We start from the raw sequence: 21,194 nt of genomic DNA on the forward strand, positions 1-21,194 counted from the left end.
TTGTTGTCAATTTAAAATAGATTATTATAACTATGAGATGTTTTCATGTAATTCTACAGTAACCACAAAGAAAAGACCTACAGAAGATACACAAATAAAAATGAGAAAGGAACCCAAGCATGTCCCTACCAAAAAAAGAAATCAGTGAAACATAAAGGGAGGCAGGAAGAGAGGAAAAGTGGAAAAAAATAGCTGCAAGACATACATAAAACAATAAACAAAATGACAATAGTAAGCCCCTCCCTATCAGTAACTACTTTAAATGCAAATAGGCTAATTTTCCAATCAAAAGACAGAGATTGGCCAAATGGATTTAAAAAAATCTAAATATATACTATATGCAAGAGACTTACATTAGATCTAAAGACACACAAAGGTTGAAAGTGAAAGGATGGAAAAAGATATTCAATGCAGTTGGTAACCAAAAGAGAACAACGATGGCCATACTTAGACAAAATAGAGTTTAAGTCAAATAATAGCACAAGAGACAAGGATATTACATAATAATAAAAGGGCCAATTGACCAAGAAGATATAGCAATTATAAATATATATGCAACTAACAGTACAGCATCTAAATATATGAAGCCAACATAGACAGAATTGAGGGGTAACATAGATAACAACATCATAATAACAGAAAACTTCAATATCCCACTTTCAATTATGGATACAATAACCAGACAGAAGATCAACTGGAAAACAGAGAACTTGAACAACATTGTAGACCAATTGGACCTATCTGACATATACAGAACACTTCACCCAATAATAGCAAAATACACTTTCTTCTCAAGTACATACCAAGACTTTTCCAGGATAAATGGCATGCTAGTCCACAAACAAGTTTTTAAAAATTTAAGAAAACTGAACTCATACCAAGTATCTTTTCTGACCACATTAAATGAAATTAGAAATTCATAGCAGAAGGAAAAAGGAAAAGTAATAAATATGTGGAAATTACAAAAATATACTCTGTTAACCAATTGGCCTGTATGGTTAATATTAATTGTCAATTTGATTGAGGGATGCTTAGATGCCTGATGAAGCACTGAATGAGGGTATATCTGTGAGGGTGCTGCCAGAGGAGAATGATGGATGAGTTAGTGGACTGAGAGAGAAAGACCCATCCTCACTGTGGGTAGGCATCATGCAATTGGTTGCAAGTGTGGCTAGAACAAAAAGGCAGAAGAATGGGAACATTCAGCTTGCTTGGATTTCTTTTTTATGCACTTTCTCTCTCTTCCAGAGCAGTATGCCTTTTTCTCCTCTTGCCCTTGCACATCAAACTCTAGGTTCTTTGGCCTTTGGACCCTGGAACTTGCATCAGCAGCCTTTTGGGATCTCTCAGGCCTTTGGCCTCAGACTAGTGGCTGCACTGTCAGCTTCCCTGGTTTTGAGACTTTCAAATTTGGACTGAGCCATGTCACTGGCTTCCTTGGGAGCCATGCTGTAGGCTTCTCTCATTTTCCAGCTTATAGATGGCCTATTGTGGGACTTTGCCTTTGTAATTATGTGAGCCAATTCTCCTTAATAAATTATATTTCATATATATGTAAATATATTCTCTTTTATATGCATGTATCTATATCTATATCTATATCTATATCTATATCTATATCTATCTATATCTCCTATTGGTTCTGACCCTCTGGAGAACTCTGATTAATACATAGTCAAAGAATAAGTCACAAGGAAAATTAGAAAATGTCTCGAGACAAATAAAAATGGAAACACAACATTCCAAAGCTTGTGGGATGCAGCAAAATGAATATGAAGAGGACAGTTTATATATCTAACTACCTACCTTAAAAAAGAAGAAAGATCTAAAATAAGCAACTTAGCTTTACACCTCAAGAAACTGGAAAAAGAAGAACTCAATCCAATGTTAGCAAAAGGAAGGAAATAATAAAGTCTAGAGCAGAAGGCCGGGTGCAATGGCTCACGACTGTAATCCCAGCACTTTGGGAGGCCGAGGCAGGCAGATCACCTGAGATCAGGAGTTTGAGACCAGCCTGAGCAACATGGAGAAACCTGTCACTACTAAAAAATACAAAATTAGCCAGGCATGGTGGTGCATGCCTGTAATCCCAGCTACTCTGGAGGCTGAGGCAGGAGAGTCACTTGAACCGGGAGGTGGAGGCTGCACTGAGCTGAGATCGCGCCACTGCACTCCAGCCTGGGTAATAAGAGCAAAACTCCATCTCAAAAAAAAAAAAAAAAAAAAAGGCTAGAGAATAAAAAAAAACCAATGAAACTAGTAGTTGTTTCAAAGTTCAACAAAATTGACAAATCATCAGCTAGAATATTTAAGAAAAAAAATAAAGAAGACTCAACTTCTTTTAGGAACAAAAGAGAAGACATTGCAACAGATATTACAGAAATAAAAAGGATTCTAAGAGTCTACTATGAATGATTATATACTGACAAGTTGGATAACCTAGGAGAAATGAACAGATTCCTAGTAACATGCAAGTTACCAAGACTAAGTCACAAAATAAAAAATCTTAATAGACCTATTACTAGTAACTGAATCAGGAATCGAAAACAAACCAAATACCTGATAAGGGGTTAATATCTAAAATATATACAGAACAACAACTCAATAACAAAACAACATAATGAGAAATGGTCAGTTGACTTTGCTATGGTCCAAATGTTTATGTTCTCCCAATATTCATATGCTAGAGCCTAATATTCAATGTGATAATATTAAGAGGTGGGGCATTTTGGAGATGATTAGTTCATGAAGTCATAGCCCTCAGAAATGGGACTAGGGCCTTTATAAAAGAGGCTTAAGGGAGTTTACTTTCCCTTTTGAACATGTGAGGACAAAGAGAAGGTGCTATCTATAGTGAATATAGTGACCTCACCAGTCACTGAGTCTGTTGTAGCCTAAATCTTGGACTTCTCACATTCTAGAACGCAGGAAATAAATTTCTGTTGTTCATAAATTACCAGCCTAAGGTATTTTGTTATAGCAGCAGGAATGGACTAAGATAGACTTGAATAGACATTTTTTCCAAAAAAAAATACAAATGGCCAACTAGCATATCAACCCGACACTACGTGGCAGCTGCCAAGGCTTGGGGATTGAACTCTCTGAAGCAATAGCCTGAGCTGTATGTTGGCTCCTTTTAGCCATGGCTGGGACATAGTGCAGTCCCAAGACTGCACAGAGCAGCAAAGCTCTGGGCCTGGCCCACAAAACCATTTTTTCCCTCCTAGGCCTCCAACCCTGTGATGGGAGGGGCTGTTGTGAAGAACTCTGACATACCCTGGAGACAATTTCCCCATTATCTTGGCAATTAATATTTGGCTCCTTGTTACTTCTGCAAATTTCTGCAGTCAGCTTGAATTTCTCCCCAGAAAATGGGCTTTTCTTTTCTATCACATCATAAGGCTGCAAATCTTCCAAACTTTTATGCTCTGTCTCCCTTTTAAACATAAGTTCCAATTCCAAACCATATTTTTGTGAATGCATAAAACTGAACACTTTTAAGAGCACTCAGGTCATAAATTGAACACTCTGCTGCTTAGAAATTTCTTCTACCAGATGTCCTGGGTGGGTTCCAAGATGGCCAAATAGGAACAGTTCCGGTCTGCAGCTCCCAGCATGATTGACGCAGAAGACAGGTGATTTCTGCACTTCCAACTGAGGTACCTGGTTCATCTCATTGGGACTGGTTGGAGAGTGGGTGCAGGCCCACAGAGGGTGAGCTGAAGCAGGGTGGGGCATCACCTCACCCGGGAAGCACAAGGGGTTGGGGGATTTCCCTTTCCTAGCCAAGGGAAGCCGTGACAGACTACCTGGAAAAACAGGGCACTCCTGCCCAAATACTGCACTTTTCCCAAGGTCTTAGCAACTAGCAGACAAGATGATTCTCTCCCGTGCCTGGCTCAGCGGGTCCCACACCCATGGAGCCTTGCTCACTACTAGCGCAACAGTCTGAGATCCATCTGCGAGGTGGCAGCCTGGCTGGGGGAGGGCCGTCCACCATTGCTGAGGCTTAAGTAGGTAAACAAAGCGGCTGGGAAGCTTGAACTGGGTGGAGCCCACTGCAGCTCAACAAGGCCTATTGCCTCTAGACTCCACCTCTGTGGGCAGGGATAGCTGAACAAAACACAGCAACTTCTGCAAACTTAAACGTCCCTGTCTGACAGCTCTGAAGAGAGCAGTGGTTTTCCCAGCATGGCGTTTGAGTTCTGAGAATGGACAGACTGCCTCGTCAAGTGGGTCCCTGACCCCTGTGTAGCCTAACTGGGACACACCTGCCAGTAGGGGCTGACAGACACTTCATTTAGGCGGCTGCCCCTCTTGGACGAAGCTTCCAGAGGAAGGATCGGGCAGCAATATTTGCTGTTCTGCAGCCTCCACTGGTGATACTCAGGCAAACAGGGTCTGGAGTGGAACTCCAGCAAACTCCAACAGACTTGCAGCTGAGGGTCCTGACTGTTAGAAGGAAAACTAACAAACAGAAAGGAATAGCATCAACATTAACCAAAAGATCATCTACACCAAAACCCCATCTGTAGGTCAACAATGTCAAAGACCAAAGGTAGATAAAACCAAAAGGATAGGGATAAACCAGAGCAGAAAAGCTGAAAATTCTAAAAATCAGAGCACCTCTTCTCCTCCAAAGGATCGCAGCTCCTTGTCAGCAATGGAACAAAGCTGGATGGAGAATGACTTTGACGAGTTGACAGAAGTAGGCTTCAGAAGGTTGGTAATAAAAAACTTCTCTGAGCTAAAGGAGGATGTTGGAACCCATCGCAAGGAAGGTAAAAACCTTGAAAAAAGATTAGATGAATGGCTTACAAGAATAAACAGTGTAGAGAAGACCTTAAGTGACCTGATGGAGCTGAAAACCATGGCACGAGAACTTTGTGACACATGCAGAAGCTTCAATAGCCGATTCAATCAAGTGGAAGAAAGGGTATCAGTGATTGAAGATCAAATAAATGAAATAAAGTGAGAAGACAAGGTTAGAGAAACAAGAGTAAAAAGAAATGAAGAAAGCCTCCAAGAAATATGGGACTATGTGAAAAGACCAAATCTACATTTGATTGGTGTACCTGAAAGTGATGAGGAGAATGGAACCAAGTTGGAAAACACTCTTCAGGACATTATCCAGGAGAACTTCCCCAACCTAGCAAGGCAGGCCAACATTCAAATTCAGGAAATACAGAGAACACCACAATAATACTCCTTGAGAAGAGCAATTCCAAGAAACATACTTGTCAGATTCACCAAGGTTGAAATGAAGGAAAAAGTGTTAAGGGCACCCAGAGAGAAAGGTCAGGTTAGCAAGAAAGGGAAGCCCATCAGACTAACAGTGGATCTCTCTGCAGAAACCCTGCAAGCCAGAAGTAAGTAGGGGCCAATATTCAACACTCTTAAAGAAAAGAATTTTCAACCCAGAATTTCATATCCAGCCAAACTAAGCTTCATAAGTGAAGGAGAAATAAAATCCTTTACAGACAAGCAAATGCTGAGAGATTTTGTCACCACCAGGCCTGCCTTACAAGAGCTCCTGAAGGAAGCACTAAACATGGAAAGAAACACCCGGTACCAGCCAGGGCAAAAACAGGCCAAACTGTAAAGACCATCAATGCTAGGAAGAAACTGCATCAATTAACGGGCAAATAACCAGCAACTATCATAATAACAGGATCAAATTCACATATAACAATATTAACCATAAACGTAAATGGGCTAAATGCCCCAATTAAAAGACACAGACTGGCAAACTGGATAAAGAGTCAAGACCCATCAGTGTGCTGTATTCAGGAGACCCACCTAACGTGCAGAGACACACATAGGCTCAAAATAAAGGGATGGAGAAAGATCTACCAAACAAATGGAAAGCAAAAAATAGCAGGGGTTGCAATCCTAGTCTCTGATAAAACAGACTTTAAACCAACAAAGATCAAAAGAGACAAAGAAGGCCATTACATAATGGTAAAGGGATCAATTCAACAAGAAGAGCTAACTATCCTAAACATATATGCACCCAATACAAGAGCACCCAGATTCATAAAGCAAGTCCTTAGAGACTTACAAAGAGACTTAGACTCCCACACAATAATAATGGGAGAATTTCACACCCCACTGTCAATATTAGAAAGATCAAGAAGACAGAAGGTTAACAAAGATATCCAGGACCTGAACTCAGCTCTGCAACAAACAGACCTAATAGACATCTACAGAACTCTCCACCCCAAATCAACAGAGTATAAATTCTTCTCAGCACCACATCACACTTATTCTAAAATTGACCACATAATTGGAAGTAAAGCACTAGTCAGCAAATGTAAAAGAACAGAAATCACAACAAACTGTCTCTCAGACCACAGTGCAATCAAATTAGAACTTAGGATTAAGAAGCTCACTCAAAACTGAACAACTACATGGAACTGAACAATTTGCTCCTGAATGACTACTGGGTGAATAACAAAATGAAGGCAGAAATAAAGATGTTCTTTGAAACCAATGAGAACAAAGGCACAATGTACCAGAATCTCTGGGACACATTTAAAGCAGTGCGTAGAGGGAAATTTATAGCACTAAATGCCCAGAAGAGAAAGCAGGAAAGATCTAAAATTGACACCCTAACATCACAATTAAAAGAACTAGAGAAGCAAGAGCAAACACATTCAAAAGCCAGCAGAAGGCAAAAAATAAGATCAGAGCAGAGCTGAAGGAGATAGAGACACAAAAAACCCTTCAAAAAATCAATGAATCCAGGAGCTGGTTTTTTGAAAAGATCAACAAAATTGACAGACTGCTAGCAAGCCTAATAAAGAGGAAAAGACAGAGGAATCAAATAGATGCAATAAAAATGATAAAGGGGATATCACCACTGAGCCCATGGAAATACAAACTACCATCAGAGAATACTATAAACACCTCTATTCAAATAAACTACAACATCTAGAAGAAATGGATAAATTCTGGGACACATACACCCTTCCAAGACTAAACCAGGAAGAAGTTGAATCTCTGAATAGACCAATAACAGGCTCTGAAATTGAGGCAATAATTAATAGCCTACCAACCAAAAAAAAAAGTCCAGGACCAGATGGATTCACAGCTGAATTCTACCAGAGGTACAAAGAGGAGCTGGTACCATTCTTTCTGAAACTATTCCAATCAATAGAAAAAGAGAGAATCCTCCCTAATTCATTTTATGAGGCCAACATCATCCTGATACCAAAGCCTGGCAGGGACACAACAACAACAAAAAAGGGAATTTTAGACCAATATCCCTATGAACATTGATGCAAAAATCCTCAATAAGATACTGACAAACTGAATCCAGCAGCACATCAAAAAGCTTATCCACCACGATTAAGTTGGCTTCATCCCTGGGATGCAAGGCTGGTTCAACATACACAAATCAATAAATGTAATCCATCATATAAACAGAACCAAAGACAAAAACCACATGATTATCTTAATAGATGCAGAAAAGGCCTTTGACAAAATTCAACAGCCCTTCATGCTAAGAACTCTCAATAAACTAGGTATTGATGGGACGTATCTTAAAATAGTAAGAGCTATTTATGACAAACCCACAGCCAATATCATACTGAATGGACAATAACTGGAAGCATTCCCTTTGAAAACTGGCACAATACAAGGATGCTCTCTCTCATCACTCCTATTCAACATAGTCTTGGAAGTTCTGGCCAGGGCAATCAGGGAAGAGAATGAAATAAAGGGTATTCAATTAGGAAAAGAGGAAGTCAAATTGTCCCTGTTTGCAGATGACATGATTCTATATTTAGAAAACCCCATCATCTCAGCCCAAAATCTCCTTAAGCTGATAAGCAACTTCAGCAAAGTCTCAGGATACAAAATCAATGTGTAAAAATCACAAGCATTCTTATACACCAATAACAGACAAACAGAGAGCCAAATCATGAGTGAACTCCCATTCACAATTGCTTCAAAGAGAATAAAATACCTAGGAATCCAACTTACAAGGGAAATGAAGGACCTCTTCAAGGAGAACTACAAACCACTTCTCAACGAAATAAAAGAGGACACAAACAAATGGAAGAACATTCCATGCTCATGGATAGGAAGAATCAATATTGTGAAAATGGCCATATTGCCAAAGGTAATTTATAGATTCAATGCCATCCCCATCAAGCTACCAATGACTTTCTTCACAGAATTGGAAAAAACTACTTTCAAGTTCATATGGAACCAAAAAAGAACCTGCATTGCCAAGACAATCTTAAGCCAAAAGAGCAAAGCTGGAGGCATCACACTACCTGACTTCAAACTACACTACAAGCCTACAGTAACCAACACAGCATGGTACTGGTGCCAAAGCAGAGATATAGACCAATGGAACAGAATAGAGCCCTCGGAAACAATACGACACATCTACAACCATCTGATCTTTGACAAACCTGACATAAACAAGAAATGGGGAAAGGATTCCCTATTTAATAAATGGTGCTGGGAAAACTGGCTAGCAATACGTAGAAAACTGAAACTGGATCCCTTCCTTACACTTTATATAAAAATTAATTCAAGATGGATTAAAGATTTACATGTTAGACCTAAAACCATAAAAACCCTAGAAGAATACCTAGGCAATACCATTCAGGCCATAGGCATGGGCAAGGAATTCATGACTAAAACACCAATAGCAATGGCAACAAAAGCCAAAATTGACAAATGGGATCTAATTAAACTAGAGAGCTTCTGCACAGCAAAAGAAACTACCATCAGAGTGAACAGACAACCTACAGAATGGGAGAAAATGTTTACAATCTACCCATCTGACAAAGGGCTAATATCCAGAATCTACAAATAACTTAAACAAATTTATATGAAAAAATCAAACCCCATCAAAAAGTAGGCAAAGGATATGAACAGACCCTTCTCAAAAGAAGACATCTATGCAGCCAACAGACACATGAAAAAATGCTCATCATCACTGGCCATCAGAGAAATGCAAATCAAAACCACAATGAGATACCATCTCACACCAATTAGAATGGTGATCATTAAAAAGTCAGGAAACAACAGGTGCTGGAGAGGATATGGAGAAATAGGAATGCTTTTACACTGTTGGTGGGAGTGTAAACTAGTTCAATCATTGTAGAGGACAGTGTGGCGATTCCTCAAGGATCTAGAACTAGAAATACCATTTCACCCAGCCATCCCATTACTGGTCATATACCCAAAGGATTATGAATCATGCTGCTATAAAGACACATGCACACGTATGTTTATTGTGGCACTATTCGCAATAGTAAAGACTTGGAACCAACCCAAATGCCCATCAATGATAGACTGGATTAAGAAAATGTGGCACATATACACCATGGAATACTATGCAGCCATAAAAAGGATGAGTTCATGTCCTTTATAAGGACATGGATGAAGCTAGAAACCATCATTCTGAGAAAACTATCACAAGGACAGAAAACCAAACACCGCATGTTCTCACTCATAGGTGGGAATTGAACAATGAGAACACTTGGACACAGGGTGGGGAACATCACACACTGGGGCCTGTCATGGAGTGTGGGGAGGGAGGGGATAGCATTAGGAGATATATCTAATGTAAATGACGAGTTAATGGGTGCAGCACACCAACATGGCACATGTATGCATATGTAACAAACCTGCATGTTGTGCACATGTACCCTAGAACTTAAAGTATAATAACAAAAAAAAACTATGACACTGTCCTATATACCATATCTGTACAAAAATTATAAATTTTAGATAGCCATCCAGGGATATTTCTCTACTTCTTGGAAAAAATATCAACATTGAAAACATCAAAAAAATTAAACACTTCTTCTTTTGTCCAAAAAAAAAAAAAAAAAAAGAAAGAAAAAAGAGAATCCTCCCTAACTCATTTTATGAGGCCAGCATTATCCTGGTACCAAAGCCTGGCAGAGACACAACAAAAAAAGAGAATTTTAGACCAATATCCCTGATGAACATCAATGCAAAAATCCTCAATAAAATACTGGCAAACCGAATCCAGCAGCACATCAAAAAGCTTATCCACCACGATCAAGTCGGCTTCATCTCTGGGATGCAAGGCTGGTTCAACATATGCAACTCAATAAACATAATCCATTACATAAACAGAACCAAAGACAAAAACCACATGATTATCTCAATAGATGCAGAAAAGGCCTTTGACAAAATTCAACAACCCTTCATGCTAAAAACTCTCAATAAACTAGGTATTGATGGGACGTATCTCAAAATAATAAGAGCTATTTATGACAAACCCACAGCCAATATCATACTGAATGGGCAAAAACTGGAAGCATTCCTTTTGAAAACCAGCACAAGACAAGGATGCCCTCTCTCACCACTCCTATTCAACATGGTGTTGGAAGTTCTGACCAGTGCAATCAGGCAGGAGAAAGAAATAAACGGTATTCAGTTAGGAAAAGAGGAAGTCAAATTGTCCCTGTTTGCAGATGACATGATTCTATATTTAGAAAACCCCATCATCTCAGCCCAAAATCTCCTTAAGCTGATAAGCAACTTCAGCAAAGTCTCAGGATACAAAATCAATGTGCAAAAATCACAAGCATTCCTATACACCATTAATAGACAAACAGAGAGCCAAATCATGAGTGAACTCCCAGTCACAATTGCTACAAAGAGAATAAAATACCTAGGAATCCAACTTACAAGGGTTGTGAAGGAACTCTTCAAGGAGAACTACAAACCACTGCTCAACGAAATAAAAGAGGACACAAACAAATTGAAGAATATTCCATGCTCATGGATAGGAAGAATCAATATCATGGAAATGGCCATACTGCCCGAAGTAATTTATAGATTCAATACTATCCCCATCAAGCTACTAATGACTTTCTTCACTGAATTGGAAAAAAACTACTTTAAAGTTCATATGGAACCAAAAAAGAGCCTGCATTGCCAAGACAATCCTAAGCAAAAAGAACAAAGCTGGAGGCATCACACTACCTGACTTCAAACTGTACTACAAGGCTGCAGTAACCAAAACAGCATGGTACTGGTACCAAAACAGATATATAGACCAATGGAACAGAACAGAGGCCTCAGAAATAAGACCACACATCTACAACCATCTGATCTTTGACAAACCTGACATAAACAAGAAATGGGGAAAGGATTCCCTGTTTAATAAATGGTTCTGGGAAAACTGGCTAGCAATACGTAGAAAACTGAAACTGGATCCCTTCCTTACACTTTATATAAAAATTAATTCAAGATGGATTAAAGACTTAAATGTTAGACCTAAAACCACAAAAACCCTAGAAGAAAACCTAGGCAATACCATTCAGGCCATAGGCATGGGCGAGGACTTCATGACTAAAACACCAATAGTAATGGCAACAGAAGCCAAAATTGAGAAATGGAATCTAATTAAACTAAAGAGCTTCTGCATGGGAAAAGAAACTGCCATCAGAGTGAACCAGGCAACCTACAGAATGGGAGACAAATTGCAATCTACCCATTTGACAAAGAAAGAATTCAAACAAATTTACAAGAAAAAAACAACACCATCAAAAAGTGGGCAAAGATATGAATAGACACTTCTCCAAAGTAGACATCTATGCAGCTAACAGACACATGAAAAAATGCTCATCATCACTGGTCATCAGAGAAATGCAAATCAAAACCACAATGAGATATCATCTCATGCCAGTTAGAATGGCAATCATTAAAAACTCAGGAAACAACAGATGCTGGAGAGCATATGGAGAAATAGGAACGCTTTTACACTGTTGATGGGAGTGTAAATTAGTTCAACCATTGTGGAAGACATTGTGGCGATTCCTCGAGGATATAGAACTAGAATTACCATTTGACCCGGCAATCCCATTACTGGGTATATACCCAAAGGATTTTAAATCATGCTACTATAAAGACACATGCACATGTATGTTTATTTTGGCACTATTCACAATAGCAAAGACTTGTAACCAACCCAAATGTCCATCAATGATGGACTGGATTAAGACTCGTGACACATATACACCATGGAATACTAATGCAACCATAAAAAAGGATGAGTTCATGTCCTTTGCAGGGAGATAGATGAAGCTGGAAACCATCACTCTCAGCAAAACTATCACAAGGACAGAAAACCAAACACTGCATGTTCTCACTCATAGGTGGGAATTGAACAATGAGATCACTTGGACACAGGGCTGGGAACATCACACACTGGGGCCTGTCGGGGGGTGGAGGGCTGGGGGAGGGAGAGCATTAGGAGAAATACCTAATGTAAATGATGAGTTGATGGGTGCAGCAAACCAACATGGCACATGTATACCTATGTATCAAACCTGCATGTTGTGCACCTGTACCCTAGAACTTAAGGTATAACAACATCAACAAAAAAAGAAGTTTCTTCTACCAGATGTCCTCAATCATCTCTCTCAGTTTCAAAGTTCCATAAATCTCTAGGGCAGGGGCAAAATGCCACCAGTCTCTTTGCTAAAGCATAGCAAGAGTGACCTTTACTTCAGTTCCCAACAAGTTCTTTATCTCCATCTCAGACCTCCTCAGCCTGGACTTCCTGTCCAAGTCACTATCAGCAGTTTGGTCAAAGCCATTCAACAAGTCTCTAGGCAGTTCCAAACTTTCCCACATCTTCTGGTCTTCTTCTGAGTCCTCCCAACTGTTCCACCCTCTGCACATTACACAGCTCCAAAGTCACTTCCACTTTCTCAGGTATTTTATAGCATTACTCCATTACCTCGGTATCAAAATCTGTATTAGTCATGGTTCTCTAGACGGATAGAACTAATAGGATATATGTATGTATGAAAGGGAGTTTATTAAGGAGAATTGAATCACACCATCACAAAGTGAAGTCCCACAACACGTCTGCAAGTTGAGGGGCAAGGAATCTAGTATTGGCTCAGTCCGAGTCCCAAAACCTCAAAAGTAGGGAAACTGACAGGCCAGCTTTGAGTCTCTGGATGAAGGCCTGAGAGCCCCTGGAAAGCAACTGGAGTAAGTCCAAGAGTCCAAAAGCCAAAGAACCTGGAGTCTGATATTTGAGTGCAGGAAGCATCCAGCATGGGAGAAAGATGAGGGCCAGAAGGCTCAGCAAGTCAGCTTCTCCTAAACTTCTTCTGCCTGCTTTATTCTAGCCATGCTGGCAGCTGATTTTATGGTGCCCACCCACATTGAGGGTGGATCTGCCTCTCCCAGTCCGCTAAATAAATGTTAATCTCCTTTGGCAACACCCTCACAGACACAACCGGGAACAATACTTTGGATCCTTCAATCCAATCAAGTTGACACTTACTTAATATTAATCTTCACAATGTAATATTCATCCCATTTGTAATTTTTCTTTAATATACAAGCTCCTTGAGAACATGCACCATTTGATCTTGTCTCTCTGTTTTCTTGGGAGGCAGTGGAGAAGAGAAGAGTTAAATGTGTGGGTGTGGAGTCAGACTGCCAGATTTGCATCTTGGCTCCCCTACTTACTGGATCTCTGACCTTGAGTAAATTACTTAACATCTTTCTCAGTTTCCTTACCTGTAAATGAGTGGTGACATATATGGAACTTAGAACAAGAGCCAAGCAAGTATTCAATAAAAGCTAATGTTGTTGCCTACTGTTTATTCTCAGTGTTTGGCATAGTAGCCGGCAAAAGGAAGAGGAATTTTTTTTTCTTTTTTTCAGACAGTCTCCCCCTGTCACCCAGGCTGGAGTGCAGTGGTGTGATCTTGGCTCACTGCAACCTCTGCCTCTTGGGTTCAAGCAATTCTTGTGCCTCAGCCTCCTGAGCAGCTGGGATTACAGGCCTGTGCCACCACACCCAGCTAACTTTTTGTATTTTTAGTAGAGATGGAGCTTTACTATGTTGGCCAGGCTGGTCTTGAACTCATGTCCTCAAGTGATCCACCCACTTTGGCCTCCCAAAGTGTTGGGATTATAGGCGTGAGCCATTGGGCCCGGCCTGGAAATATTTTTTTGAAACATGACTGATAACAGTATTTTTTGAAAGAATGACAGATACCAATCATGAAGGAAAAGATTTTCACAACTGACAATAAAAAACTTTAACTTCTGAATGGTAAAAAGAGTGAGAAAATTAAAAGCCAAATTACAAATTGAAAAAACTAAAGTATATAAAACAAAGGTTTTCATTCTCAATTTAATGCAGAATCTTGACAAATCAAAAAGAACAAAAGGTGAACCCACCTAAAAGAAATAGGCAAAAAACTTCCAAGAAAAGCAATTTACAAAATGCCAATGACTAATAAACATGGATATTTAACATCACTAGTATTCAAAGTACTTCATTTATAGAGATCCCTCCTTCACCTATCAAATTAGCAAAGATGAAAAAGGCTAGTAATACCAAGTTTTGAAGACAGGTGAGAGGAAATGACAAGTTTATGTACCCTGGTAGGACATGATATTGTGGCAATTTGTTTCAGAACACTCATAAATGTATATACCTTTTAGATCAACAATTACACTTTTAAGCTTAAGAAAATATGAAGAATAGGTACAAATATTTCTCTATATGTTCAATTAAGTATTATTTTTTAAATTAAAAAAAAATTTTTTTGAGACAGTGTCTCACTCTGTTGCCCAGGCTGGATAGCTCACTACGGCCTCCGCCTCCTGGGTTCAAGTGATTCTTCTGCTTCAGCCTCCTGAGTAGCTGGGATTACAGATGCCCATCACCATGCCTGGCTAAGTTTTGTATTTTTAGTAGAGACGGGGTTTCACCATGTTGGTTGGCCAGGCTGGTCTTGAACTCCTGATCTCAAGTGATCCACCCTTCTTGGCCTCCCAAAGTGCTGGGATTACAGGCATGAGCCACCATGCCTGGCCAATTTTTTAATTAAAAAAAATTTTTATAGCAGCACAACTAAGTATTATTTTAATAGTAAATATTGGAGTCAAGTTTAATTTTGAACAGGATAAGTAATTATGATGCAGCACATTGAATACTCTTTCATTAAGCTAAACAACTATTAAAATGATATACAAATACATTTACTGAAAAGAAACATGTTTGTGATATACAGTTAAGTGTAAAACAATTCAGGTTATAAGAACATATTAGGCCAGGTGCGATGTCTCACGCCTGTAATCCCAGCACTTTGGGAGGCCGAGGCAGGTGGATCATGAGGTCAGGAGATTGAGAACAACCTGGCTAACATGGTGAAACCCTGTCTCTACCAAAAATATAAAAAAATTAGCCGGGCGTGGTGGTGGGTGCCTATAGTCCCAACTACTTGGGAGGCTGAGGCAGGAGAATGGCGTGAACCCGGGAGGCAGAGCATGCAGTGAGCCGATATTGTGCCACTGCACTCCAACCTGGGTGACAGAGCAAGACTCCGCCTCAAAACAAACAAAAAAAGAACATATTGGTCAATATTCACTGATTTTTATAAGAATATTTGACAGAGAGAGAGGGGGAAGGGAAGGGAAGGGGAAAGGAAAGGGAAAGGAAGAAGGGAAGAAGGGAAGGGAAGGGAATATGGGTGGATTTATATCAAAAGGTTCAGAAGGAAATGATTCTTTTCTTCTGGATGTGACTATTGCAGATTTTATTTTTAACTTTTCCTCTTTTTCTTATTTATTTATATTTTCTGATTTTAAGAGAAACTATAAAACTATATATATTACTTTTCAACTTAAAAATATTTTAGTGCTTCAATAATGCAGAAGACTCAATTTCAACATTGCAGATAATTAAAGCATTACTAAGTGTGGAAATGTTTACTTTCACAATTTCTGTAGTGATATTCAAGACCAGATATCACCTTGGGAATCAGAACTGGTGCAGGATCTTGTCCTAACACTACCAAAAAGGCATATGGCTGACCCAGCTCTGTATGTTTATGTTGTCTTATAATAGAGCAACCAGTTGTTTATTAGGATGGCCAAAAAGGCACATTTCAAAAATGCCTATTAAAATATTAGTAGTACAAATAATACTGCTGCTTAATTTTTTCTAATGAGAACTGATAAAATTCCAAAGCAACATAAGCAGATAAATAGTAATAATATGGTTTATCAAATTAATTGTCACATGATTATTAAAATGAGATCATGTGTGTTAAGTAGTGGTATCTTAAGCCACTGAAATATCTTCCTTGGTCTAGAATGAGCTTTCTATGGAGATTAAAAAGATGTTAAATTGAACAGTCTTGGTTAATAAATGAAGAAGCAAAGCCAGAAACCCTGTTTAAAGAAGTAACAAAAAAGGTCATGAATGATCTAGTGGTTGTTATATTTTCTTGTTTACCTGAGGAAAAGACTATGCTCAAGCATGTATTGAATCCAGAGATAGCCAGAATGTCATCCATACTGCTAGCAGCCATTAATAAGGTTGGAATGCCTTCCTCAACACCATATCCATTTTCTTGCAACACCATCATGTAAGGGACAACAACAGCAGGAGAGACAGCACCTAGAACAAAACTGAAAGAAAGAATGAAAATTAATTTAAAAGCATCTTTTAAATCAAGTAGTGTTTTATAAGTACAAGTAGTTTATAATAACTTTATAACAAACATTGTTTAGAAGAATTTCAAATTTGAGTGAATGCAATTTAATGGTGATAAAACTTTTCATGCATTGTTTAGTGCTGGCTAAAATTCTATACAGATGTGGTTTAAAATGTTGGGCTGAGCACAGGTTGCAGCCTCTCCCTCTATTCCTAAATCCTTTGAAGTGAAGATGTAAAAGTAATAGAAAAATTCATAACCTAACTAGAAAGCAAAAGGTGAATCCGCAATGGACAAGAAACTAAGTATATCCCAGTAAGATAAGAGACAGACAATTTAGGATTGAAAAAAGGAAACCATAAACCAAAATCTGTGTAAATAAGATTGCCTCAAAAGATACATGTGCTTCTAAAAGTGCTCCAAGCCCTGAAATGGCAGATGCTGGGAGCAGGAGAGACCTTTGGGGAAACCAAATAGTTGATTATTTGGAGTACCACTGTAAGAATGGTCAGACAAATCTATCTTCCACACATTTCCTACCTCTTGAGTAAATAAGTAAGTAAGGAAGGAAGGAACAGAGTTGTCTGCCCAAAAAAACAAGTGTGGCCACCTAAGTTACAAAGGCAAATGAGAACATTTCTGGAGTGGTTGATGACACCCATGAGGAATGGGGAGGCTCCTGCTCCGAATACCTTCTATTGACATATCTTATCCAGAATTTCGCCTCATCTCTTCTACATTTACTTTATAAAGGCTGAAGTATATCCTGTGTAGAAATGCTTTTGGTGCTCCTGCCAGAACTGACCTGGTAAATGAACACATCTCCCAGTGCTGCTTGTTGGCTGCTAATATCTGCAGATTTCTAGAACCCTTGTCCTGCTGACAAGCACCTACCTGGGAATACTAGGGAGGTTGTGCACCCCTCTACTTTCCCTCCAGACAGCATCTGCCAATGACTGACTGATGTGAGTGTCTAATAGTTTAGCCCATTTGCTTCTGGCTGTACAACCTCTATGGTGCAGTTTATGCTACAGATTTCCCTGTGGGCTCAAGAAGAGACTAGACTTCTCTAGGACCACATACTGGTCTAGTTCAGTGGTTCCTGAACTGTGCTGCACATTGTAATCACCTGTTGTATTATTTTTCTCATTTTGCTTAACAAGTCATCCCCAAACATAGCAGCTGAAAACAACAAATATTTATTGTCTTATGACTTCTGTGGGTCAGGAATCTGGGCATGGCTTAGCTGTATGCCTTGACTTAAGATTTCCCATGAGGTAGGGTGGGGTGGGAGAAGATCTGCTTCCAAGTTTACTCATGTAGCTATTGCAGGCTTCAGTTTTTTCCAATGGGGTTTTCTCCACAGGGCTGCCTCAGGACATGGCAGCTGGCTTCCCCAGGAATAAGTGATCAAAGAGAATTTAATCCATAACATCAATTAAAAACACAAAATATCTAAGAAAAAAACTGTGAAGAGAGTCTATACTTTTATAAAAATTGTGAATATAATAATATAATAATTAAGATAATACCTGAATACTTAGAGAGACATTTCACAAGTGTGAACTAAAAAGCCTCAATTTTACCATCGCCCAACACCACGTCTGGCTAGTTTTTGTGTTTTTAGTAGATACGGTGTTTCACCATTTTGGCCAGGCTGGTCTTGAACTCCTGACTTCAAGTGATATGCCCACCTTGGCCTTCCAAAGTGCTGGGATTATAGGTGTGAGCCACCATGCCCGGCCAAAGCCTCAATAATATAAAGATGTAATCTCTCCCCCAAATAAATTAATCAGAGATACACCAATCAAAATCTTTGCAGGGATTTTTACTGAGCTTGACAAGCTGATTATAAAATTCATTTGGAAGAATAAGATCTTAGAACGAAAGATCAAGTAAACTTAAGAAAACAAGATACTGTTTTTGTAAGGGTAAAATAGTTAAAACTGAATAATAGTGACATATAAATAGACAAAATAAATTGGAAGAAAAGAAAATACAATGTGTGGAAACAAATCTATGGGATTTGTTACATCATACAATTGGTATTTTAAATCAGTGGGAGAAAGAAAGAAATCTTTCATAAATGGTGTTGAGATAACTATTTATGTGGAAAGGAATATAGATAGATCCTTACACATAATAAATGTTAAAAGCTCAAAAGGAAAAGTAGTAATAAGAAAATGTAGGGGGCTAGGTGCGATGGCTCACACCTGTAATCCCAGCACTTTGGGAGGCTGAGGCGGACAGATCAGGAGTTTGAGACCAGCCTGGCCAACATTGTGAAACCAATAGCTGGGTGCAGTGGTGCATGCCTGTAGTCCCAGCTACTTGGAAGGTTGAGGCAGGAGAATCACTTGAACCTGGGAGGTGGAGGTTGCAGTGAGCTGAGATCACGCCACTGCACTACAGCCTGGGTGACAGCAAGACTCTGTCACAAAAAAAAAAAAAAAAGAAAATGTAGAATAATATATTTGTGATCATGAGGTAAAAAGGACCTTTTGAATGATACATACAAAGGCATTAGACATAAAAAGAGATTTTGATACATTCAATTATATTAAAGTAGTACTTCAAAAGCAACTTCAAAAGTACTACAATAAAGTACTACTTCAAAAGCAATTCTGCTCTTTCTCCCCCTTTTTTTCTTTTTCATTTTCAAAGTCAAGTGAACGGTGTTGTGTATTGGCAATTCTGTCTGTTGAAAATAACAAAATACACTTCTTAGAGAGAAAAAAAATCATCACAAACAAAATTAAATATCTAGTGATATTTGCAATACATATAATTTACAAATACATATAACAGATATAATTAATAAAGAAGTTGAAGACTCAACAAAAAAATGGACAAAGGATATGAACAGGCTAGTTACAGATAAGGAAAAGTTGAAGGACAACACATATATAAAAGATATTCAAGTTTGTGAATAATCACAGAAATGCAAATTAAAACAACAAAAATATGCCATTTTTTCAATTATCAGATGTGAAAACATTATAAAATTTAATAATATCAAGGATTTGCAAGGATTTTCAAGAACAACAGGTATGCTCATAAGCTATTGGTATTAGGGCAAATTAAAGTGGCCATACCGAAGGGATTTTGGCAGTGTATATCAAACTAAAAATGCATATAACCCAGGTAACTATTCTAGACAAACTTATATTTATGTAAAATGAGACAAATAAAATGCTATTTTTGTTATAACATTGTAAATAAAATCTGCTGTTGACATACAATGTAGTCTTATACAATTAAAAGGAATAAACTACGTGTGTATCCATCTTGAGATGGATAAACCTCAAGACTATTGTTAAGTGAAAAGAACAAATTGTAAAGTAAAATTTTCTTGGGTATGATTAAGTAAAAATGCACAAAATAATACTCTTTTTTTCTCTGGGTTCACAAATACATTTGTTAGAAGTCCAGAACATTATTTTTAAAGATCTAGAATGGTAACATAAAACTCACGAAGATGCTGCCACTCTGTCCCCAGTGGCACATGAGTGCACCCCACAGCACCATTGCCCTGGCTGGCCCATGCAAGTATGCAGAACAACCCCATCCCACTCCTGCCGGCACTGCACCCCTGCCAACACAGGCATACCTGCTGTGTGCTGCTGCTGCTGGCACATATGTGTGAGTAGGGACCTTGCTACAATCACTACAATGAAGCACTCTGGCTGGCACACCCCATCAGAGTGTTGTTGCCAGTGGACTGGGAACACCTCAGTGCTTAACATTGAAGGGCCAGACAACAAATCTGTGGGTATGGTACCAGCCCTGCAAAGTTAGAGCATGCAGCTCAGGAGTGCTGAGCTGAGCCTTTGCCCCCTGAAATCTTCCAGAAATGAAGCCATTTGACTGAACCTACCTTGTGCCACAGTCAAACCCTCAAGGGCATTAAAGAATATAAAAAAGGAAAAAGCTCCATCCAAAGGACAGTGACTCAAAACATTAAAGGAACCTTAGCCCACACAGATGTGAAAGAACCAGTGCAAAAACTGGCAATGTAAAAAGCCAGAATGTCTTCCTGTCTTCAAGCAATCATACTAACTCTCCAACAATGGTTGTTAACCAGGATTAAATGACAGACATAGAATTCAGAATCTGGATAGAAACAAAGATCATTGAGATTCAGAAGAAAGTCAAAATCCAATCCAAATAATCTAAGGAATCCAATAAGATGACATAAGAGCTGAAAGATGAAATAGGCATTTTAAGAAAGAACCAAACTAAACTGATAGAGCTGAAAAATGCGCCTCAGAATTTCATAATACAATAACAAGTACTAACAGCAGAACAGACCAAGCTGAGAAAAGAATCTCAGATCTCAAAGACCACTTCTTTGAATCAACTCAGTCAGATGAAAATAAAGAACAAAAAAGAATGAACAAAACCTCTGAGAAATCTGAGATTATGTAAAGAGACCAAACATATGACTCAAGGCATCACTCAAAGAAAGGGAGAAAGAATAAGCAAGTTGGAAAACATATTTGAGGATACTGCCCACAAAAATTTCCCAAATCTTGCTAGAGAAGTCACCATTTAAATCCAGGAAATGCAGAGAACCCCTGTGAGATACTACATAAGATGACCATCCCCAAGACATCCCCAAGTCATCAGATTCTCCAAGGTCAACATGAAAGAAAAAAACATGAAAGGCAGCTAAAGTGAAGGGGCAGGTCACCTACAAAGGGAATCCCATCAGGC

At 38.8% G+C, this 21,194-nt stretch overlaps 1 protein-coding gene across 5 annotated transcripts in view; it reads right to left on the reverse strand.

Moving 5' to 3' along the window:
• Positions 1-21,194, reverse strand: part of SLC9B1 (solute carrier family 9 member B1) — a 143,657-nt gene that overhangs the window by 42,060 nt on the left and 80,403 nt on the right. For all 5 annotated transcript variants that reach the window (XM_055111670.2, XM_055111672.2, XM_034958952.3 and 2 more), the window contains one exon: positions 16,277-16,452. In XM_055111670.2, coding sequence (XP_054967645.1) covers positions 16,277-16,452 — 176 coding nt within the window. The remainder of the gene's footprint in view (positions 1-16,276; positions 16,453-21,194) is intronic.

This window comes from Pan paniscus, chromosome 3 (assembly GCF_029289425.2).
Source record: "Pan paniscus chromosome 3, NHGRI_mPanPan1-v2.0_pri, whole genome shotgun sequence".
NCBI lineage: Eukaryota > Metazoa > Chordata > Mammalia > Primates > Hominidae > Pan > Pan paniscus.